Below are 22,084 nucleotides of genomic sequence, written 5' to 3' on the forward strand. Positions count from 1 at the left end.
TCACCCGAATGAGGGGTTCGCCTTTTTTCGATTCTTTTTACTCCTGCAGCCAGCGCATCGCCGGGTCTGGCTCGCATTTAATGTCCTCACCTTTCCGCGTTCGAATCACTGGGACTGCTCAGCTCCGCCTGCTGACTGCCTCGGGGTCTGGCAAACTCTTTGTGTCTGGTGCCCGGTCTCTAATCCGGCCATACACAACCAAGGCATGTTCTCAGCCTACCAGTGCCGGATGGGCTCACGACACCGCCCGGATTATCACCTAGGGCCATTGGCTCATGGCTTGACGGACCATCCTGTCACCTGATAGCGCTATAACATCAAGCGACCGACCTAGATAGTAAATGGTCGCGGTCCAAGATATGCACCGGCGCTATGCCATGCAATTGAAGCTCGACAGAGTAGTCACTGTACAGTAGTCTGGTGCAAGATACGAGGCTGTTTGCTCGTCGTTTTCTTGGGCGGCCAGCTTCGTCTTCTGTGCGAATAATCAGCGTCTTCATAATCGTAGTTTTCTACACTGCTCGAAGCGCACGTTCTTGTGGTACGAGTACGTACTGGCATAGTTGGACCGGGGGTGGGCCCCGTTTCACACACCCGTTGACCATTGCGCATCCCAAGCCTCGATTCGCACCTTGCCTTCCCTTCTTCCCTTGACCTCAACCCTTCGCCCTGTTTCCTGTCGTTACCTTTTCACCCCGTATCTGCAACCGCTTCAGGCCATTGGAGTGCCATCGAGAGAGGCCCGCCGTTCTACCTTTACTCTTGACATCTGTTGGGGCTGCCACACCAGACATCACCATCGCCGTTGTCACCATGCTCTAGCCCTCAGCGATGCCTGGACGGTAGAGCCGGATACCATTGCAACTCCCGTTGCGCACTTCCCAGTCCTTGTCCTTTCAGTTCTCAGGCCGTCGCAAGCCTTCACCGTTGCCTTCTGTGGCCTCCACTTTGTGTGAGTTGCATACACTTTGGCGGTATGTTGAAGCCCACAGTCCCCCAACCATCTGCCACATCGCCAGGCCCGTCCGTCTGTATTGGTCAATTCCAATAAAATGTACCTGGTCGCTAGAGCGGAACAGAGCTAATGATCACGTTCAGGACTTTCACCACTCGAAATCCGGCCTCGACTTTCTATGACGAACCCTCCCTGGCCTCAGCCGATCATTAATGATCGTTCCCCCAGCGCCCGCAGTATAAGAGACAGAGCACATAACCCGAAGCCCTTAGACGGTATGCAGGTATCTAGCCTGCTGTCTGCCGACGGTGAACAGACACCCAAAGCGAAAATGCTTCCTGCCAAGTCTGTCTCCTTTGAGCTCCTCCTGGACGAGGGCTCAAAGACGAGGGCACGTATCCCACTCCGAGTGGTGCTTAATACCCATGATAGTACCGAGTCTATCATCACCACAGTCAAGAATTTCTACGGCATATATGACGGCCATGGAGTGACCTTTGAAGATGCCTTGGGAAACACATTGATTGCCTCGTACGACAATCTGGCTCACAACTCCACCGTTCATGTGCGCATTGTGCCGGCTCTACAAGCTACAGCAAATGCGAACCCACATGGATTCCATCTTGAGAATGGCTATGAACCTAGACGACGGCCCAGTTTAGGTGAGCCGTTCTCGATGCTCCCTCCTCATTTGCGCGAGCAGTCTCAGTCGCCTTCGAGGCCTGCCTCGCGGGTTGCGCGGAAACGGAGCACATCTCCTACTCAGGGTCGAGGTCGTCGCAGTGCATCCCAACAGAAAGGCACTTCCTATGGTGCTGCCAGTCGTGGTTCTAGTGCCAACGGAAGCTTCCACGAGGACAATGGATACAGCGATAGTGAGGCTGGGCGCAGTTCAATCTCCGGGTCCAAGAAAGCCAAAAGCGAGCAATTCGCCAGCTCGGACATCAGTACAGCCAACGTCCTGCAAGATGGTCGACGCGGGCAGCCAATCTTTGACAGCTCGGTAAGTGCCCGCTCCTTCCACTTCTCGCTCCCATGCTGACCTGGGCCACCAGACCTTGCCTCTTTTCGTCCCTCCTCAGGTACCTGTGACTGCCTCCCAGTCTTCCATATCACCTCAGCGACGTTCGCTCCCACAGGAGGGGCCCTCCCCTCTACACCCTCCTGGGCAGAAGCTGTACGGATATGGACAAGTTCCAGTTTTTTCCCCACAAAGTTACGGACAGAATTCCAATGGCTTTGCCTATGGATATGGCGGAGTCGAGGCAGTTGCAGAAATGGGGACACCAGTGCACCAACATGGCCACCGACTTCGAGACAGGTCGAGTATGCAGCAAGGCCATAATGGGAGGCAAGGATTTGTTGGCAATGGGGTGCTCCCAACTCCAGACCCCACCGTGGCCAGCTGCATTTCAGATGAAGACGTCGCCCGTACCCTGATTGCTCTTGGAGACGCGTCGAACTACTCCCATGGACGCACCTCCAATTCCACGATGGACGAAACTTTTAGTGCTGTTGCCGACGCGGCTTCCTCTACTGGTGCTACAAGCGACAGTGATGAGTATAGCGATGCGGAGGCAGCGTCGCCTAAACACAGGAAGTATCTGGAAGAGAACGATGCAGATTATGCTCATGACGGCACTAAGGGTGAACTTGACGAGTATGATGGTCCTCCGAAGACAAAGAAAATCAAGACAAAGATGCATGATGGACCCAGCAATGGCTTCCGAGTCAAGTCCACATCATCGATGAAGAACAGCAAGTCAACGAAGCCTCGGACAAATTCGTTGTCAAAGACAAAGTCAGTACAACCAGGACTGATGAAAGCACCATCCATCCCTGCCTCTGCCGGGCAAGTCAGGAAATCGTCGGGTTCTAGCCTCAACTTTCAACATTCGCTCGGCGCAGATGAAGAAGATCTGTCTTCCAAACCACGTTGCCAGCGATGCCGGAAGAGCAAGAAAGGTTGCGACCGTCAACGGCCTTGCGGACGATGCAAGGACGCCGGTATTGGCATTGAAGGATGTATCAGCGAGGACGAAGGGAACGGACGAAAGGGCCGATATGGTAGGCACATGGGAGTTTCTGTCAAGAAAACGGGCGACGGTGCCTTGGCCGACGAGCCTTACGAGATTATGACTGGAGTCGACATGTCCGACGAGGCGGCTGGCATGCACGGCAGTCCCGAGAAGAACAAGAAGAGAAAAAGATGAGCAGCCTGTTGTTTCGACCAATCGCCATCTGGTGTGCAGAGAGGCATCAAGGAGGGTAGGCGCGGCCATTTGGTAAATAGAACTGACCAGGGAGTGGTGAGAAGATTGGATTTGACCAGGCCGCGAGGCCCTCGTGTGAAGACATGGACAGCTGGTGATGCTGGCGGGTTTACATTTGAGCTTTGTTTTCCAAACGAGTTTGGCATTCATTCGGGTCGAAGGAGCGTGGGGCAATTGTCACGCGGTGTTGAGCAAACTGTGAGGGTCTCGTTGTGGGTTGTGTGTCGCTTTGGGACGCAAATTGGCGATTGCTTCTGATCTATTCTTCCACGCAGAGGGGAGTATCGACTTGACCGGGATCCAGTAGTATCTATGAATGTACGAAATGAGAGGGACTCTGTCCCGTGCAAATACGAGTGTTCGATTCTAGCGATGCGCAGCCGACACAGCCTTGTGCGGGGTGATTTCACGACGAGGCTGAGCTTCGCCAGTTAGCGAGTCGAGCGAGTGGAGACTGCGAAATATTTCCTGATGAGGTTTTGAAGAAGCAGTCATATAGACCTTACTGAGCTTAGATGGTTTAATGAATACCGCACTTCAACGACACCAGTAGCAGCGTCGCTAATGACCACACTCAGTCTCCCCCATCTTGTTCCCGAATAGACCTTGCCGTTCATTCCTACGACTCATTGCATTCTGTTCGCGGTCCTCACCAACCACTTTCACTTCTGAGTTGCACTATGCGTTGCGACTTATGACCCTGACGACGACCCTAACAATTCGGGGGCACCCACAAGACACTCGCTATGCCAGATACACCTGCAGCCTCAGCTTCAGCGCCCAAGCCCACCACGCGCGGACGCGGCGCACCCAGACCTCGCGGCGGCATCCAGCGGAAATCCAAAGCCGAACGAGAGCAATTCGCCAAAGAAGAAGCTGAGCGTCAGAAAGCGCGCGCTGCCGAACATGAAGCCTCGACGCGGGGCGCGAGGGCGGGAAGCAGGGCAGTGAATCGTGGACGAGGCGGCGGCGCTACACCAGGTCAGCGACAAGGTCCGGCGGCAGGTAGTGGAGGTGTCTTTGGTGGTGGCGGCGGCGGTATCACAACCACGCAGTCGAGGCACAAGTATGAGGGGTATGCTGAGTTATTGGAGGGTGGAGTGAACAGACGTGGTCCCGAGGATGGCCTGCCAGGAGACGGTGATGCCGGAGGTGCCGCAGGAGCAAGCAAAAGAAGTGGTGGTGCAGGCGCAGGCGGATCCAGAGGCGGGGGTGGTGGTGGTGGTGGCGGTGCTAGAGCGCCAACAGCAGGAGAAACGGTAGAGACAACTACAGATGACGAACGCGACGATGGACCGAAACGAGACATCGAGCGCATTTGGATCTCGAGTGACGAGGACGAACACGAACACGAACACGAAGCCGACGATGCCGTCATGTCGAGTTCAGGAAAGGGCAAGCAGAAAGTCACCGCCACCAATGGCGCATCAAAGTCGTCACGATATAGGGCAGGCCTACGACCAGTCCGCGCACCTCGGATGCAGAGAGACGAGGAGGACCAAACCGGGCGAGATCGCAGTGGAGTAGGCCGGAAACGTCCACCTCCAAGCAAGAAACCAGACGTGGGACCCCAGGAGATATCCTCAGATGAACACAGAGAAAGAGACGGCGACGGGGACGGGGGCGTAGAAATGGACATGGATATGGACATGGGCATGGACATCGACAGAGATGACTCGGTCCACTTCATCAAAGAACAGCCCTCGAGTCCGGACCTGCGCAAGCGAGCGCTCAAGAAACAGCCCGGCGGCGTGCCACACAGGCACCATGGGCCCCTAAAAGCTTTCGCCAACGAAACGCTCGAAGACCGAGCCGAGCGCCTGCGCATGCAAGACGACGTCGACAAGCTGCACCATATCTTCGTTCCCAGGAACGATAACAGTACCAATGGGGATGTTGACCACGAGCCCTCGAATCTCCACGACGGAAAACTCCTCCTCTTCCAACTTCCCCCCTTGACGCCCTTTCTGATCGACCCGGGCGCTTTTGCGGACTCGGAACCAAAATTCAAGACCGAGCCCTCGACGGCCACCAACGGCACCGTCGACCTCGATACCCTCCCTGACGCCGCGCCTCCCACGACAGAGACGGACGGACCCGTGAAACAGGATCCGGACCGCAACGTACTCGAAGACAAGTCCGCTTCCCGAAACAAGAACCAGGATCAACTACTGCCCGGCGCCGACGGCCTCCTCACGGCAACAGCACCCCTGGAAGGTCGTCTACCCGCCGGTGTGGTGGGCAAGTTGCAAGTCCACAGGTCCGGCAAAGTCACGCTAGACTGGGGCGGGACGGACATGGAAGTCAAGCTTGGGAGTGAGGTGGATTTCCTGCAGGATGTGGTGCTCGTGGAGCGGGGTGGCAGTAATGGGGATGGAGATGTGGCCCAAGATGATGAACATGAACACGCAGATAGTGGTGGTGCTGGTGGTGCGGCGGGAGGAGGCAAAAAAGACAAAGACACCAAAGGAGCGGGCAAAGCGTACGCTCTCGGCCACGTGAGGCACAAGATGATCTTGATCCCGGACTGGGCCAAGTTGTATGATTGATTGATTGATGACGACAGTGGACGATTGATCGAGGACTCACAGTAGCTGTTCCCGAAACAAGTGAGCGTATGCGAATGAACAAGTGGTGCCTGGCTGGCCGGATGGATGGATGGATGGATTGCATGGAAAGGAGAAGCGGCACATACAGAACAAGATACCCTCCCTCATTGTATCATAGCATAGCGAGACATGGTGTCGCATGGCGACGGATATGTATATTCCCTTCACGGCGGAGGGGAATAAAAGCCATTGCAAGACAAGATGCCGCAGATGTACTCCATAGCATGTGGACATGTCGAGATATATGTATGCTTGCAAGCCTGCACGATGTATTGCTATACCGGCTCTACAGACTCTGAAACTGTGATCCCACTCGAGCGAGTGGCTCCCTCGTCTGTACTTCGCATGTCGAAAGCAGACAATTTTCGAAATACAGAATATACGACTCCTGGACCAAGCAAGGCGTACCCAATAGCCGCCCACCCAAACTCCAGGCCTTCCTTTTCCTGCCCTTGTCCTGTGCTGTACGTTGCGCCGGACGCCGCTCCAGGCCGTTTGATCAGGGCTGTCTGATCGATTGATCATTATATCCAAAAATTCCCTCCCGATCGACTCCGCAGTGCGGAAGCGCAATGGTAAGATAGAAAGCAGTGAGCCACTTCCGGTACTCCACTCACTCTGCGTCCTTGCCACGAGTCTGCAATCGAGCAACCTCTTGACGGCAACCCAGACACGCCCCCCTACCCGAGACCTTACCAGCAGCTGCCCTCTTCTTTTTATGTCTTTGTCTTCACGCACTCCAAGTCTGCGGCTTCCGCACCTCCATTTCCAAGTGGGCGCTATCACCAGCAAAGGGCGCTTGCGTCGGTTCCGCCATCGCTACCGCCCGCTTACTGCTCCTCACCTGCCCGATCTGACCCTGGATCGTGCCTAGGCCGATCGTCCCAGGTACAGGGCTGGGCCACTGATCCGGCACGGGCGGGAATGTCTGCGTATACACGACAGGGACCTGCGCGAACGACCCCGGCGCCACCTCGCTGTTGATGTAGTACGTCGTGATCGGGCTGATCTGGCCGACTGCCGTTGGTTGGGCGTCTGGGGCAGGGGCGGCCACGGGGGCGCCTTGGCGTTTCTTGAGTTCCGGGACGGCGAAGGCGTCGAGGCCCAGCGGGAGGATGATGTCGTCGTCGGGCGCGGGCGTCGGTGTTGGCGTCGGCATCGACAACGTGGGGATCGAGGTGACGGGCGCGAGGGTCGCCACGGGGACCCAGCGTGCGGTGTCGAGTTCGAGTTCCGAGGGGAGAGCGTGGTTTCTTAGATTGTTGTTGTCGATGGGTGGGTGGATGTCTTTTAGGGGCACAAAGGCCTGGATCGTGCCGTAGAGGAGGGAGGAGAGGAGTAGCGTCTTCATCGAGGGTATCGAGATCGCCATGGTGGAAGAAATTCGTGCTCGTGGTATCGTGTGCTGTTCAGCTCGTGTGGTCGATGAGCGCGAGCCTCGTTTTCGTTTGTTCAGATCGTGGTAGTGTGGTGGTGTGATTATTGTTGATGTTATGCGACGGTAAAAGGGGGTTTCCCGTAGAATCAAAGGACACGTCTCGGTGCGGCTTGCATACTCGGTACGCACACTGTGCGGCAGTAAGGAACGACGGTGAGGGACCCTGTGTAGGAATGTGTGAGGGCAAAGACTCCAGGTCTGTGAGGCTCAGCTGCAGTCAAAGGTGCATGAACACGAGCTGCTGCTTACGCGTGGCAGGAGGCCGCGCTGAGAAAATAGCAATCACGGTGTTTCGGCCTGTCAGACTCCTTTGTCGGCCGCAGCCTTCTTTGGGCAGCCAATCGCTGGGGGTGTAGAGCCCCTTGAGCTAGCCGTATATGGATTGAGCGGGGCCGACATTGCGACACTCCGATCACCGTGCTATGATTGGTCGAGGTTGAGGAACACAATAATTCACGGGGCAACGCCGATGATCCTTTGATGAGTATACAATACCGTCCTCCGGACTGTGATACGATTATCAGCTACATACGGGGGGAAGGAAGCCAACCGTCCAGCCCATCGAGCCCATAATGATCACCATCAGCGCCAGCCCGACACCAACGCTGGCCAACCCATATGTCCAACCATGGCGCCGCCGCAGCCCGTGAAGCTCAGCAACCCAAGTACTCACAGTCGTCAAGCAACCACAAAATCCTTCCATGATGCCCTGCAGGACGACACAAGCATTCGGCTCTGATGCTCCAACTCTAGCGGCGTGCTGCAAGTCGAAGGCCATTCCCAGCACGGCTGTTCCGAAGATGTTGGCTGCGAACGTTCCCAGAGGAAAGCTGGGTGTGATGGCGTTCATATGTTTTGAGGCGTAGAAGCGAAGAAGGCAACCCAGTGGCGCGAACACCAGTGGCATGACTGCTCGAAATCGCCAATGCGTATCGTTCCCTGGGGCCCAGATCGCCAGGAACACGGCCCCAAGCCAGCATCCGAAGCCGAAGAGCACAGCTAGCGGATCAAGAACCCTCCTGCAGAGATTGAAGGGCAAGGTCGGGGTTGTTGGCTGAACAAGCAGAGCCAGTTGTGCTCCGACCTGAAGGGCGGCTAGGGAGATAGCTGGGTGGATGATCATGATAGCCAAAAGAGCTAGGAACGAGAAGCCACCGTTTCTGTGCGCAACGCTTGTATCGACGTGATAGGGCGAAGTGAGTGATGGCGATTGGAGTGCATTCGTCAACGCCAGAAAGCAATCGCGGATGAAGGACGAAAAGGACGTGAACGAGCCGCAGAAACCTGTAGCAAGGCCAATGTAGAGAGGAATGGTCTTCTTGACCTTGAGGTGGTTCGAAGCTGGCGCTTTAGGGTCTGGAGATCCCCATTCTTGTTGGAATAGCTGGCGATCTTCTGCGAGGAAGCCCAAAAACAAGGATCCCCCCAAGTTCGCCCATAGCACCCTACTAGGGAACGGTGAGTTGGGATACAGAGTGAGTGCGACCACTCCGAGGCGTGCCAGAGTCCCCAGGAGCGAGAACAATACCAACCACGAGATTGTGTAGAGTTCTGTCACCCACCGCTGGGGGTTATTTTTCTTGGTCGTCGTATCAACTGGCTTTTGCGTCTCTTCCATACTCCTGCTAGCATGTCCTGCCTCTTCGTCTTCACGCCTCCCTCTTTCCGTAGCGGGTTTGGGTACGGCTAGCTCTCCCAATGCAGCTTCATCCTCGTGTCTGCTCAGTCGCCGCTCCTCGCCCTCGAGCGAGGGTCTTCTAGGGTCTTCCGCATCCGCAGGCTGAGGAATGGCTACTTCAGTCAGTTCCGCGTTGTCCTCCACCTCGTCGAACTTTTCTCTCGGTCTCGACATCTAGTCGACGGGAAAACTGTAGGTTCGCAGTATCTGTGGTATTCAGAACGCTATGCTTCAATCAGCAGTCCGGCAAAACATGCTGTCTTCGTCCGTGCAATAAGCTGCAACGCGCTGGTCGTAGTTTTTCAGAGCACATTTGCAGAAGTCGCTTACGTCAGGGAGTCATTCGCCAGTGACAGGCGATTGATGAGAGATGGCAGATACGACGGAGAGGCTTCCTGAAGCACAAGCTACGTGCTGAATGCACAGAAAGCAAGTGTTTTGCGGGAACTGAACATCTACCTTGTCCTTCGTTAAACCCGCTCGGAGATGAGAGCGAGAGTCCCCCAGCTCGCCCGGTAAACAATTATTTGACGCTGCAGTCGCATCACGTGACTACAGCAGGGAGACCCTCCCCGCCGATAAAAGCGGCGACACCCCGCCAACGACAACTCCGGAAGAATGCCCGCATCTGCGGCCGATAAGGAAAACGCGCTTCACGTCGCATCCTCACTTCAGATGACCACTTCTGTACTCCGTCCAATGTTTCTATGAGACCACTTTGTCGATAGGCTTTCTGTATTGTATTCCTATCATCACCTCCGTAGACATGGCTTCATCCCTGCCTCCAAATGTCCACATCTCTAAACATCCGTGCCTTCGTGCAAAGCTGAGCCAGCTGCGTTCGAAAAGCACGAATGCTCGAGAGACCAAGGCACTCGTGCATGAGATTTCCTTGCTGCTGGGTTCAGAGGCGCTTGCACAACTTGAGCTCGAGAGCACTGGGACGGTGAGTCTGCATTCCTTCCCGTCTTGAGCGTCGACGCTGATTGAGATCTAGGCTGACCCTTGATTCGTGGTAGGATGTGACGCCCATAGACTTCGAGTACCCGTACGAGAGCATTGACTGCTCCAAAGTTACCATCGTCCCCATCCTGAGAAGTGGGCTGGCCATGGTCGAAGGTGCGCTTGCTCTACTGTAGTGAAGCTTGCGCTGAGACTGACTCTCCTTGCAGGCGTCCAGACGCTGCTTCCCGATCCTGTCTCCGTCCACCACCTCGGTCTCTTCCGTGAAAAAATGACGCTGCAGCCCGTCGAATATTACAACAACCTTCCTCAGTCCCCAGAGCAGGTTGCAAAATTGGCCATCATCGTCGACCCCGTGTGCGCCACGGGTGCCACAGCGTGCGCCGCTATCCAGAGCTTGAGGGACTGGGGCGTGGAGAACATCATTTTTCTGTGCGTGCTGGGAGCCGTTCCTGGTCTGGCCCGCGCCGCCGAAGAATGGCCAGAAGGGACCCAGGTCTGGGCAGGCGGCGTCGACGATGGGTTGACCGATAAAGGCATGATAAAGCCTGGACTGGGGGATATTGGCGATCGCCTCTTCCTTACCCTGGGAAAGTAATGGTACCACTGGCCGTTGTCGCAAGTTCATGAAGGTGTTGTCTGGCTTCCTTATGTTAGAGAAAACCAATAGATGTACTGGTCTGGCCCACGTCGAAATTCAGGCATGGATCCGTCCCTAGGTTAGGGGGTTGGCCAGACTTGAACCTTTTCACCTTAGAAGAGTCTCGGTTCACCTAAGGCAAAGGAGAGCCTGATGACCAAAAACCTTTTCGACCGAGCCTTCCTGTTTCAGAAGAGTGCCCAGCCATCTTCTGGCCCCGTCGATCTCTTTGGCTCCAAACTTCACCAGCACAAACCCTCTCACGTTTGCAGCTGTCCACAAAAGACCATTTTGCTGTTCGAGTCGCTTGGCTTGGTCATCTTCGTGGACGACATTGCCCTCAGCTATGCCATCGCTTGTAGTCCAGTTTTTCGCCCCGATTCGCGGCTGGGTGGAAAACTCGCGAAGGAGGAATTCTCCAAGGTACTTGAAGACAGGACCGTAGACGATCAGGGTGCCAAAGATACCCATGTTGTTGGACTTTTCAACAAGCCCCATGCCGCCGAGATCATCCCCACGCAACATGACTGCATCCCGGAGCAAGAGCCTTCCTTTGCCCTGGTCGTTTGACTCTCTAACTTCATTCTTGCCTTTCCAACTCCACAACGTCCAGCTCTCTCCTCTGGCGCGCCGTCCTTCGCTGACCCAGTCAAGCACCAGCAAGCTGCTCGTGCCGTCATGCTGAACAGTAAAGGTCTGTTTCTGTTCGTAGACGCTTTCGGCAAATGGCTGGGTCGGATCGGGCAAGTAGCATAGAGCAGCCTGAGAGCCGATCGTGACATTGAGGGTTTGACCACTGACCACGGACTTCTCTGGGGACTTGAAGATCTTTGTACTGCCTTGGGTGAGGAGCACTAGCCTGGTAGCATCCTGTAGCTCGACCTTCAGATCGATCTGGTCGCCGCCCACGAGGCCGCCGCCATATGTTAGGAGAAATGTGATTGTCACGTGTTTCTGCTCGCTGGAATGGTGAGGGTCGGGGGCAATGAGTTTGAGCGGGTACTGGTATGTACATTTCTGCAGGGTTTGTCTGCCCGGAGGGAGCAGGGCCAAGATGATCTCTCCGGTTCCTGCTGCAGCGGACGAGGCAGCAAAGGGTGAGATCGGGACAGACATACCTCTACGTCAGCGGTGAGAAAGGATGATAATCGCGAGCGAGACGTTAGCAGCTATCTAACCATACACAGTAGTTATGTACAATGACCTACTGTATCTGTGCCCGGCAATAAGGCTTAGGTGGGGTCTGCGGGAGCATTCTTGCTGGGAGCCGCCTAAAAGTCCCTAAGGGTGCCCCGGGAGCCCACTACTGTAGCTTTGGCATTGCGCAACTTGGACCACTTGCACCCAAATTACTCCGTACTCGCGCCCACCGATCCACTCACTTCATCTTCGCGTCACGCGTCTGTTGCCGCAATTCCTTGTTGAGATCTCTGAATATCCGGCAACGACTTTCTCTTCATCGCCACGCTGCGCGTTTGCGCGTACTTCGCCATCGCATTGCAAATCCAGAGTGTTTCACCCATGGTTTCCCTGCCGCCAGACGACCGCTGAGGAAACGCGTCGCATTCTCCACATTGTCGTCCTCTCCCACTAGCCCACCTATGCGCCATGGAGTTAGACACTAGTACACCCAATGGCAAGCCCGAATCACGGCGCAAGTCCGGAAGAGTGGTGAGGCAACCAGCAGTCTTCTCTCAGGAGCATCACATTGGCAGTGTCGTCACAAACGGTGCATCGAAGCGGAAACGAGGAAACAACGTCTCCACGGAGCACGTAGAAGAAGAAGAGCAGGACGTCTCGTCCGAACACGACAGCGATGACGAGGAAGAGGAAGAGGACGATCCTGATGAGGAGGAGTTGAAAGAACAGCGACGCGCGAAAAGAGCCAAAGCAGCATCCGCAAAGCCTGCCTCGAAGCGAGCGAAGACGACGACCGGGCCCAGCACAACTTTGGCCATTCGCTCAGCCAACGTTCGGACTAAGCCTGCTGCAAAGACGGCGAAAACACAAAGGGCACGTGCTCGACCGAGCCAGGCGCAGCACCAAGGACTCTACGCAGAAGTGTTTGGAAGGGGTCAGTCGCCCGAAGATGCCGCCTCGGTCTGGTTTGAATCCGTGCAAAAGGACAGCGTTGCGGCCCTGCGAGATTTGGTCAATTTTGTCCTGCAATGTATCGGATGCGACTCCAAGGTGGAAACACAGGATATTGAAGATCTAGATTCAGTGCCCAACAAGCTTGGAGATGTGCTTCAAGAGTATGAGCAGCAGAAGGCTACCGATTATCCTCTCGCATCCAAACAAAAACAGTATGCCGGATTCCAGGATGTGTTGGAAGAATTCTTCGCGGCCATCATCAAGTCACTGCACGCGTCTTCGGCGTTCTATGACCAACCCGAGATCTACGACAACATCCACGTCTGGGTTGCCACCATGTCTGGTGCTAACTACAAGTCGTTCAGGCATACAGCCACAATAATTTCGTTAGCCATGACTACTGCTCTCTGTGAGGTCGCGAAGGAGATTCAAGATACGATGGCGACGCTAAAGAACCAACTTGATGCCGAGAAGAAGAAAAAGAACGCCAATAAGGGCCGGATAAAGACCATCGAGGAGAGCCAGAAAGCTGCAGAGACGAAGCTGGCGGCGATTGACGCACAACTGAGGGATGTGTTCGACACAGTTTATGTGCATCGATACCGAGACGTCGAGGAACGGATTCGTGCTCCCTGTGTTGCAGCACTTGGTGATTGGATCGTGCTCTACCGCAAAATGTTCCTTGAAGGCCAATACTTGCGTTACCTGGGATGGGTGCTCAACGACACGAGCGCTCCCACCAGGCTCGAGGACATCAAACAGCTGAACAGACTTTTCGCCAACAAGCACAATATAGCCGCTTTGAGGGCCTTTACTGATCGCTTCCGATCACGGCTGGTGGAGATGGGTGCAAGGGATGCGCACATCAATGTGCGCGCAGAGGCCATTGAGCTTCTAGACCGGCTCCGTGACGCAGAATTGCTGGAACCCGATGATATTGACACCATTGGACGGCTGATCTTCGACAGCGAGCCAGCAATTAGAAAAGCTGTTGCCAAGTTCTTCGTGTCCAATCTGGAGGATCTCTACGCGGCCACAATCGAGGACTTCGACCAGGCTCAATACAAGGCTGCGGTACCGGATTCCGGCGATGTGGAGGATTTCAAAGTACCCAACCGATCATGGATCAAATTTAAATGCCTAGGCTCGGTCCTCGCGGGTCACGACAATGACGAAGAATCTCTGGATGATTCCGGTCAGTCTCTGCCATTGAACCCGGTATCTGACTCCCGGTACACCCTTGCTACACAGTCGATCTTCCCCTACATGCCAGAATTACGGCACTGGGAAGACTTGGCCGGATATCTCCTGTACGACCATTCGTCCATTCCGTCGTCCGGTGACGATGACGACATTGAATATCGAGTCCAGCAAGCCTACAAATTGAGCACGGGCGAGGATACGATATTGTTGGACGTGCTCCACGCTGCAGTCAAATGCTATTTGCAGTCCATCGTCGAGTCGTCTACGAACCGTAGAACCAACGCGACAAAAGACCAGATCCGAGAAAAGCAGGAAACCGCGGCTCAGAACCTTACGGTCATCCTTCCTCAGCTTCTGAACAAGTTCGGCAGTACACCCCAGGCCGCATCTTCGATTCTGCGGATCGAGCAGCTGCTTGACATTGGTCTGATCAGTGACTTGCAGAGCGGAGAGGCGACGTACTCTGCAAACCTGGACGCCATCAGCAAACAGTTCACCTCGCATTCGGATAAGCAAGTGCTCGCTGCCGCCAGCGCTGCATTCAGAAATGCTCGAAGTTACGAGCAGAGCAAAGAAGCCGCTGATGCAAAAGTCCAGGAGATCTGGACCGAATCGGTGACCGCGCTGGCCAATCTTCTCCGCGACAAAGCTGTCGGAAATCGTGGCACCTTCGACAAACAGCTGCTGACCGAAGTCGTTGACATTGTCATTCGTCTGGCCGAGCTTGCCGGTGTCCACGACTGCAGCCATATCGTCGAAGGCAGACTGCCCTCGGGCCCTTCAAGGAAAGAAAAAGGCAAAGCCACCACTCCACACACCCTTCTCAGCCTCCTCTTTCGGCTCCTTCAACGCGGGAAACCAGACGAAGACACTACGGCGACCTTCGCGGAACTGGAAGACCAATTGTGCACCTCTCTGCTGGAACTCTTCTCGCTCTATTTCCGCTGGAAAGTGTTCGGGTTGAAACAAGCCGTTGCCGCGAAAGATGAGGCTCAGCTTTCGACCACCTCGCTTAGGGAACTGGCAGTAACGCGAGCCAATTTTGTGGACCACATTGCACCGATCATCCAGATGAGGGCGCCACTGGATCCGGTGCGGTATCACGCTATCTTGAACGTCCTGGAACTCTTCGCACTGTTTACGACGATCCGGCACATGGCACCAGACAAGGGCGAGCTGGGTGAGGAAGTCGAGTCAGCTTTGCAGACCTTGATCACGCAGATCCCAGACGAAATCGTCAGAGAAATTCTCCTGACGTTCGAGAAGACCGAGAAGTCTTTCGCCAGGAAAACGCACCGCAAGGTCGAGACGAGTAGTAGCAAGGAGAAGAAAGGCGGCCGGGCCAAAAAGACGGCCGAAGCGGAGGAACAGACGCAGGAAGAGATCGAACGACCGCCCGAGGACTCGGACGATGAAGACGAGGCGCGCGAATCTGGCACCGAGGACGACGACGGAAGCGCCGCCGACGAAGACATCACCGAAGAAGGCGTGAAGAGCAAGAACGCGAAGAAACAGGCCGCCCTACTAGCCGAACAGTCCCTCTGCGAACTCACGTCCAAGATCATCTTCGCCGTCCTGGGCGGTGCGATCAAGGATGATGGGGACGTCAAACACCGCTTACTGCTGAACCGAGGCAAGCTCGGCAAGAATTACTCCGTCCTCGTGGGATACCTTGAGAGCGACAAGAAGAAGAATAAGAAAGCCTCTTCCGCCGCGAAGAAGGGCGGCGGGAAGAAAGCAGACGCCCAGAAAGGCAAAGGGAAGACAACAGGCGACAAGGAAGGATCGGTGGTACTCGAGGATGACGATATTGACGATCCCGATCTCGATCCCGACGCGCCTGACGAGCCGGAGGTCGATGAAGAGGAAGCTCAGCGGCAGAGGGAGTTACAGGAGGAGGAGGAGGAGGAGGATGACGACGAGGCTGCTAATGGAGATCAAGATCGGAACGCGGAAGCTGATGAGGAGCAGGAGCAGCCCGAGGGCGTGCCTGGCGAGGAGGACGACATTATGGGTGATTGATTGATCAAGTGCTTGAATTGTTCGACTACTGCAAGCGAGCAAGAGAGTAGGTTAGGGGTACGTATGCTTCAAAGCGACTTTGCCACCTTCATGTACGAACATAGATACGTACTTAGGTGCGAAGAGGAAGTCCGCGATATTTGTGTCGTCTCTTCTCCTCTACTGCACATCCTCGGACTGGCTGTTAGTAATCTACGAGAACTGTGGGATCTGATCAACGCGAGCTAAAATCCCGGGCATTGGATGTTGGTTACATGCCATACACAAGTGGCAACCATTCTTTGCAACGTTTTGTGATTTTTGTTCAACTCTGCGTGTACCACTTCCTCCTTCTGTGCTTGCTTACAGTACTTTACTCGCTTGCATATTCGGTAGGCAAGATGACCCAAGCTCTGTAAGCTCGTCTGAAGCAGGTCCCAGGGTTGCTCGGAATACCCTGCCAAATCCGCCCGTCCAACTGGCATTTCACCTCCCTACAGTCCTGACCTGCCCTAGCCAAGGCTGCGGAGTTGATAATAATACAAACGAATAGATTGGACCCAAGTAAGAGCACATCAAGCATGGTTTCACCAATTGTCCATGCTCAACCTCCATGCAGTGGTTCCATCTTCGTGTTCGATCAAGGCAAGGAAACGTCTCCGTATCTCCGGAAGGGGTCAAATCCCAGATTGAGATCGCGATTACTTGACGCGAATTTCGCCCTTTTGCTTGATTGTGTTTCCGCATAGACCACCCAACTCCAGTCCTACTCTGGTTTGCCACGGCTCTTGGGCCGTCCTCCGCTCTTGACTCGTCGTGCTTCAGGACGTTGGATATGGTGGGACGGGATCCAATCTTCATTGTATGCCTTGCCGGTGGAGACCGCAGGGCCTTCAGCGTCAGATGTGACGCCACTGTCGGCTTTCTTGGCCATGTCGGCTCTCTTGCCACCTTTGGCGGTCTTGCGCTGCTTGGGGAAGTAAGGGACGATCCAGATGTTGTAGAAGAAGTAGCCGACTCCGACAGCGCAGGCGAGCAAGAAGAAGTAGAGGAAGAGACTGGATGCACAGTTAGTGGCAAACCAACACACGGAGGCTCCAGGAGCTTACAGTTGGGGGTCGAAGATACTGGCGTCGGGCTCGACTACAGTAACGGTACCGTTGAAGGCGTTCAAGGTGTAGAAAGTGTTTTGGGAGCTGACCACAGCGGCCAGGTTAAGTCTCAGATCCTGCGGGTGCAGATTGGTTTGGAAACGATATGGCAGGGTCTGCTTCTCGCCGGGTGGAATCTCGATGGCGTACTGCGCGGTGGTCAAGTTGCGGACGATGCGTGGCGTCGGGTTCGCTTGAGTCCCCTCAAATGTCCACAAGCTCCCACCCACAAATTGTACCGTGACCGGGTCGGGCTCTTCATTGAGAAACGAGAGGCGCGACTCGTAAGGTTTCCCGTTCGTGATCTTGATGCCGAAGATCTCAGCATCTGGGAACGTCGCCTCGACCGAGACGGCAAGGGCCGGGCTCGTCGATGGGTTCTCGATTTCCTCTTCGACCTCCTGGGAATGGACGTGTTAGCTAGAAGTCTTAACACCACCACAGGGGCATTGCAGCTTACAGGGCTAGCTTGGGCGAATACGCCTGCGGCCTGGAAGCCAAAGAGCAGAAGAGCGAGATCCAAGAAGCGACCCATTGTTGCGACCCTGCAGACAGTTGGACAGGGAAATGAGGTGGCAGAAGTGGTCAAGCAGCTGTTGGCACAAAAAGACAGAGTTTGGATTTTCCCAGTGGGCTCATCGACCGCCGGATCGGGGCAAGCTTAGCTGCTGTATGAATCGTACAGTAGCCGCCCGACGCTGGTGACGCTGGCGATGCTGCAGCCGCGGGACACGCTAAAGGCCTCCCGACGCCGCCTGTGCCAGTTAAAGCGCCCCGTCGAGATCCACCTGCAACGCGTCCAAAGGCAACCCCAGGTTCTACTAAGAAAAAGTTGCCTGGTGCTTGGGTGCGCGGCTGCATAACGTGTGTGCGCCTCATTCCCAGTACCTCACCGCCAACAGTCGGACAACCCGTCAAATTAAAAACCACCACCTCGCCTTCTGCCTTTTGTGTCCTGTCTCTCGTCTCACGACCCTACTCGTTCTCTGCCAAAACACCTGATTGTCCCTCGCTCGATGCCCGACATGGCTCGCTACGATCCGTTTTCACCCACATTTGACCATCCTCTCATGAATTCCAGCCCAGACTATGCTTCCCGCAATGGCTCCTTCAGATCCAGCCGTGCCATCGGCGACTTGGGTGCTATTACGGGCCAGATATCTTTTCGGGAGCGTCACAAGCGTCTCAGGAACCTTGAAGAAGACAAAAACCAGTTGATCGAGGTATATTAGCCTTGCTCAAACCGTCTAGAGCCTTCGCACTGATAGCGACGCTAGGATTTGATGTACCAGCTTGAAACTGCCCAAAACCAATTTGATCGCCTGCAGCTTGATCACAGCAGAGAAACTCAATATAACAGAGAAGGCCAGCTCCGCGAACAAGCCCTCCGAGATCAACTGTCCGCCGTAAAGCTTGTCATGGTACAGCCTTTGCACCCAAGACAATAAGAAAAGAGGTGGCTAACGGTGTTGTTAGGATCGAAACTCCTTCATCTCAGTGCTCCTTGACGGCGACAACATGGTTTTCACCAAAGAATTGTTGTCAAGAGGTGAGGATGGTGGTAAAGAGGCGGCAAATATGATTTTCGACAACGTTACAGCCTTCATCGCCGAGCACCTCCACCACCTGGATTCTCCCAAGATTGTCACCAAGATTTACGCAAACTTTAAAACGTTGTCCGAACACCTTGCCAAGCTGAAAGTCGTCGAGAAACAGGCTGTATTCGACGAGTTCGTGCGCGGCATGAATAGCGCTCAGCTCCTTTTAGATTTTGTCGATGCCGGAACGCAACCAGAAAGTACCAGGGAAAAGGTGACTGATCAGTTTAAAGTCAGTCTATACGACTGTCATTGTCACCAGGTCATACTTGGATGCTCCAGCAACCGCCAATATACCAGGCTGCTTGAAGAAACCATAAAAGATCCATACGTGAGCAACCACATCACCCTCCTGGAAGCTGCCCCCTTGGACAGAGACCTGGCCATATTCAAAGAGACTTTGAAAACCACCAAATTTGAAAATGTGTTCCGAACCACAAAACTGGCTGCCGCACCCGCCATGCCCAAGGGTCCTCTTCAAGCTGTCACTGCAACCCTGCCCGCTCTTGCACGCGTCGAGTCCAATGGCACAACCGGAACTGCTTCTAGTTCAAGCACCCCGGCAGTGACCTGGGCCCTCCTGACTGCCCAACCTACGCCACCAGCCTCAAAACCGCCAAGCACCACGCGAACCTCGACCCCCAATTCACTGAAGAGTCCCGACGCTGCTCCGCCCGCAACCAAACCATCGACAAGAACCATTGACCGGAACCGCCACGGCCAACGCATTGACAAAGTCGACAACTCGATCCCCAACCATGAGATCCAGCGTATCAAGAAACTCAAGCTGTGCAATATCTTTTACCTGCAGGGTTCCTCATATTGCACCACGAACAATTGCTCCCACTCACACACCTACCCTCTGTCCAAGGCCGAGCGGAATGTTCTGCGCGAAGTAGCGCGCATGACACCTTGCTACTACAAGATGGACTGCAGCGACCCGGAGTGTATTTACGGCCATCGTTGTCCGCAGAACAAGCCCGACGAGAATGGATGCTGGTACGGTGAAGACTGTAGATTTTATGGCTGGGGCCATGCTATCGATACCAGGGTGGTAAAGACGACCAAGGTTTGACATGGCAACCGTACTCTACTGCGAGTTGAATTAGTACAGCGAGACCTGCCCTATTGTTACGACACGACCAACACAATGCTTGGGGTATGTGACTGGGCGATTTGAAGCGCTTCGCATCTCTATTATCGATGCTCTGGGCATTTTCAGGAACGAGATGGCACGCTCTGGCAGGTGTTCAGGCATGATGTGTACCAGCTTTGAGCAGGCGGGAAGCTGGTAGTTTCGGTTTCGGTTTCACAGGTTCAAGGTTAAACGTGCGCGCTGGCGACAGCGAGTAAGATACCCAACTTCCTACTTCCAACTCGCCTCTTTCATGATCTGGGCTCTTGCTCTTGCTCTTGCTCTTGCTCTTGCTCTTGCTCTTGCTCTTGCTCTTGCTCTTGCTCTTGCTCTTGCTCTTGCTCTTGCTTTTTAGAGGCTGCAAGTCCAGCTCGTCTCCAAGCCAGCATCCATACTGTTATTGTGACTCAATCGCGACAGGGTAAGGATCAGCGTGGTCGTTGCGACGAAGGGATAGGCAAGCCGCTCGAGCACTCTCTGCAAGCACCCTTGCAGCGATGGCGACACTAAGCCAGTACCAAGTAAGGGCTGTGCCAAATTAGGTTAGCTTTAATTCTGATTTTTGGGATTTCGCACACACACACCCATGCTGGCACGCCGAATACTGGTGAGTACACTGACTGGCACATGTAACCCCCGTCTTCCTCTGCTCGTTTCCTTCCTTCCTTCCTTGCCTCTCAAACCTGTCTAATCCAGCTCTACGTCTACTACTCGCACAAGCAATAAGCAGTTACTGCCCCTCGTCCCCTGCTGCTGCACACGGTAGAGAGCTTGTGTCTGTCAATGATTGCTTGGTTGAAGTCTGCGAACGACAAGCCATGCGCCAGTTGAGTCAGCGACGGCTCGTTCGGATCAACCCTTGCTTGAACATGCTGTCGTAGTACACAGTGGCTGGTATGGATAGTACATACCTACATTACCCCCAGCACCTCAGAATGGAACACAGCACACTGTAGACGTGGCTCTCCCCAACCTCCCGACCAAGATATTGCAACCTCGAGTCATCTTCTTCGCCAGAATAGGACGCCTCTCCCTCAAGACTCTGAGGACGTGTCTCTGTCTCTGATCAATCAGAGACATTCGCTGAGCGACATGCGATATGGGTCTACCCCGTTGGCATCACGAATTTCAAGACGAGGGTCGTAGAAATCGATAGCTCTGCCACTGTCTGCACCATTGATTGGCTGTCCCGTGGCTTGCTCGTCCGACGTAAGTTCTCGCGTGACACAGCCGAAAGCACAGATACCTGCAGTCTCTGTCGCTCGCAACAAGCGTCGTCCTTCCATCTGCTCCTTTCGTATCAGGGCACCTGTGATTCGAGTTCCAGTGTGTCTGTCCATCAGGATGTTGAGTCTTTTGAGCGTACAGCCTCCGAAACGCGTATTTAGGTGCCGTGTGAAGTAACCGCGAGATGCCCTGTAGCCCTCGACGGTTTCGACCCATGCTTGGCCCTCGGCAAGGTCTATAATGCTTTGCGAGTCTCCCCAGGCTTCTCTTTGCTCTTTTTCAGTGTCCCTGTAGCGCAAGAATGCTGTGTTTCCACCCAAGAAGGACCTGTACGGCGATTTCACTACCTTTGCTTGCGGAACCAACACTTGCTCATTGATGGCCGAGAAGACCGTCGGTCCTTCGCAGTTGCGTGGTCTGTTATGGACGCTGAAAATCGACAGTCGGTCAACGCCTGTGAGAAACCCAGCCCCAATGGCGGAGGCTGCCCTGCGGATCAGTGCCTCTCTGGGTAGGGCTTGTGTTGACACACCATCGTTAAAGTGTTGCGAGACGCCTTGCGCACCGGCATCATCGAGGCCGGCGTTGATGATGTTGATGACGATGGTCTTCCCAGGATTGCGCTTCTCCGCGTCTTCGTCATTTCTTGAGTTGGGACTGGAACCCCCAATCTCAACGACTGGTGGCTGGAGAAAGAGATGTGAACATAATTCGGGAATTCTAAGGCGGACATCTATCAATTTGCTGATGGTCTTCCACAATGGCGGCCCAAGACTGGGAACAGCTCTGCGCCTCACGCTATCAAAGGTTGCAATGTCAAGTTCCATACACTCGAGAGACATCGGCAAACCTGCTAACAAGTCGGCAAGCTGAGTGCAGCGGTCCCAGCAGTGGATTGTTGACCACATTACCGGCGCCGGCATAACACGCAGACTCAAGCTCTCCAGGTTCCGCAGGCAACTCACAACTTGGAATAGCGTCGAGAAGACGCTGCTACAAAGTTGGCGAGCTTCGTCAGGGTTGTCAAGCAGTTCCGAGGACGGAATTGAGACAGTCAGTGTCTTGGTCTGGAGGCCACGCATGCCGGTAATCGGGAACTTCACTAGTTGCTTCAGCTTC

General features: G+C 54.7%; 10 protein-coding genes across 10 annotated transcripts; 5 read left to right on the forward strand and 5 right to left on the reverse strand.

Moving 5' to 3' along the window:
• Positions 1 to 1,286: 1,286 nt before the first annotated feature.
• A1O7_08560 (uncharacterized protein) lies at positions 1,287 to 3,168 on the forward strand (the record flags this gene model as incomplete). The annotated part of the gene is made up of 2 exons (XM_007762551.1): positions 1,287 to 1,958; positions 2,011 to 3,168. 2 exons carry the CDS (start codon positions 1,287 to 1,289, stop codon positions 3,166 to 3,168), a joined length of 1,830 nt encoding a protein of 609 aa, XP_007760741.1.
• An 806-nt stretch (positions 3,169 to 3,974) lies between these two features.
• A1O7_08561 (uncharacterized protein) lies at positions 3,975 to 5,777 on the forward strand (the record flags this gene model as incomplete). The annotated part of the gene is made up of 1 exon (XM_007762552.1): positions 3,975 to 5,777. The coding sequence occupies one exon, from the start codon at positions 3,975 to 3,977 to the stop codon at positions 5,775 to 5,777; it is 1,803 nt and encodes a 600-aa protein (XP_007760742.1).
• Positions 5,778 to 6,567: 790 nt separating this feature from the next.
• Positions 6,568 to 7,209, reverse strand: A1O7_08562 (uncharacterized protein; the record flags this gene model as incomplete). The annotated part of the gene is made up of 1 exon (XM_007762553.1): positions 6,568 to 7,209. The coding sequence occupies one exon, from the start codon at positions 7,207 to 7,209 to the stop codon at positions 6,568 to 6,570; it is 642 nt and encodes a 213-aa protein (XP_007760743.1).
• A 586-nt stretch (positions 7,210 to 7,795) lies between these two features.
• Positions 7,796 to 9,127, reverse strand: A1O7_08563 (uncharacterized protein; the record flags this gene model as incomplete). The annotated part of the gene is made up of 1 exon (XM_007762554.1): positions 7,796 to 9,127. The coding sequence occupies one exon, from the start codon at positions 9,125 to 9,127 to the stop codon at positions 7,796 to 7,798; it is 1,332 nt and encodes a 443-aa protein (XP_007760744.1).
• Positions 9,128 to 9,719: 592 nt separating this feature from the next.
• On the forward strand, positions 9,720 to 10,514 carry A1O7_08564 (uracil phosphoribosyltransferase; the record flags this gene model as incomplete). The annotated part of the gene is made up of 3 exons (XM_007762555.1): positions 9,720 to 9,899; positions 9,973 to 10,072; positions 10,126 to 10,514. The coding sequence occupies 3 exons, from the start codon at positions 9,720 to 9,722 to the stop codon at positions 10,512 to 10,514; spliced, it is 669 nt and encodes a 222-aa protein (XP_007760745.1).
• A 171-nt stretch (positions 10,515 to 10,685) lies between these two features.
• Positions 10,686 to 11,672, reverse strand: A1O7_08565 (uncharacterized protein; the record flags this gene model as incomplete). The annotated part of the gene is made up of 1 exon (XM_007762556.1): positions 10,686 to 11,672. One exon carries the CDS (start codon positions 11,670 to 11,672, stop codon positions 10,686 to 10,688), a length of 987 nt encoding a protein of 328 aa, XP_007760746.1.
• A 492-nt stretch (positions 11,673 to 12,164) lies between these two features.
• A1O7_08566 (uncharacterized protein) lies at positions 12,165 to 15,875 on the forward strand (the record flags this gene model as incomplete). Its single annotated transcript, XM_007762557.1, has 1 exon — positions 12,165 to 15,875. The coding sequence occupies one exon, from the start codon at positions 12,165 to 12,167 to the stop codon at positions 15,873 to 15,875; it is 3,711 nt and encodes a 1,236-aa protein (XP_007760747.1).
• A 745-nt stretch (positions 15,876 to 16,620) lies between these two features.
• Positions 16,621 to 17,540, reverse strand: A1O7_08567 (uncharacterized protein; the record flags this gene model as incomplete). The annotated part of the gene is made up of 3 exons (XM_007762558.1): positions 16,621 to 16,912; positions 16,964 to 17,406; positions 17,466 to 17,540. 3 exons carry the CDS (start codon positions 17,538 to 17,540, stop codon positions 16,621 to 16,623), a joined length of 810 nt encoding a protein of 269 aa, XP_007760748.1.
• A 490-nt stretch (positions 17,541 to 18,030) lies between these two features.
• A1O7_08568 (uncharacterized protein) lies at positions 18,031 to 19,678 on the forward strand (the record flags this gene model as incomplete). Its single annotated transcript, XM_007762559.1, has 3 exons — positions 18,031 to 18,228; positions 18,283 to 18,426; positions 18,482 to 19,678. 3 exons carry the CDS (start codon positions 18,031 to 18,033, stop codon positions 19,676 to 19,678), a joined length of 1,539 nt encoding a protein of 512 aa, XP_007760749.1.
• A 1,130-nt stretch (positions 19,679 to 20,808) lies between these two features.
• A1O7_08569 (uncharacterized protein) lies at positions 20,809 to 21,807 on the reverse strand (the record flags this gene model as incomplete). Its single annotated transcript, XM_007762560.1, has 1 exon — positions 20,809 to 21,807. One exon carries the CDS (start codon positions 21,805 to 21,807, stop codon positions 20,809 to 20,811), a length of 999 nt encoding a protein of 332 aa, XP_007760750.1.
• Positions 21,808 to 22,084: the final 277 nt, after the last annotated feature.

This window comes from Cladophialophora yegresii, assembly GCF_000585515.1.
Source record: "Cladophialophora yegresii CBS 114405 chromosome Unknown aczIN-supercont1.6, whole genome shotgun sequence".
NCBI lineage: Eukaryota > Fungi > Ascomycota > Eurotiomycetes > Chaetothyriales > Herpotrichiellaceae > Cladophialophora > Cladophialophora yegresii.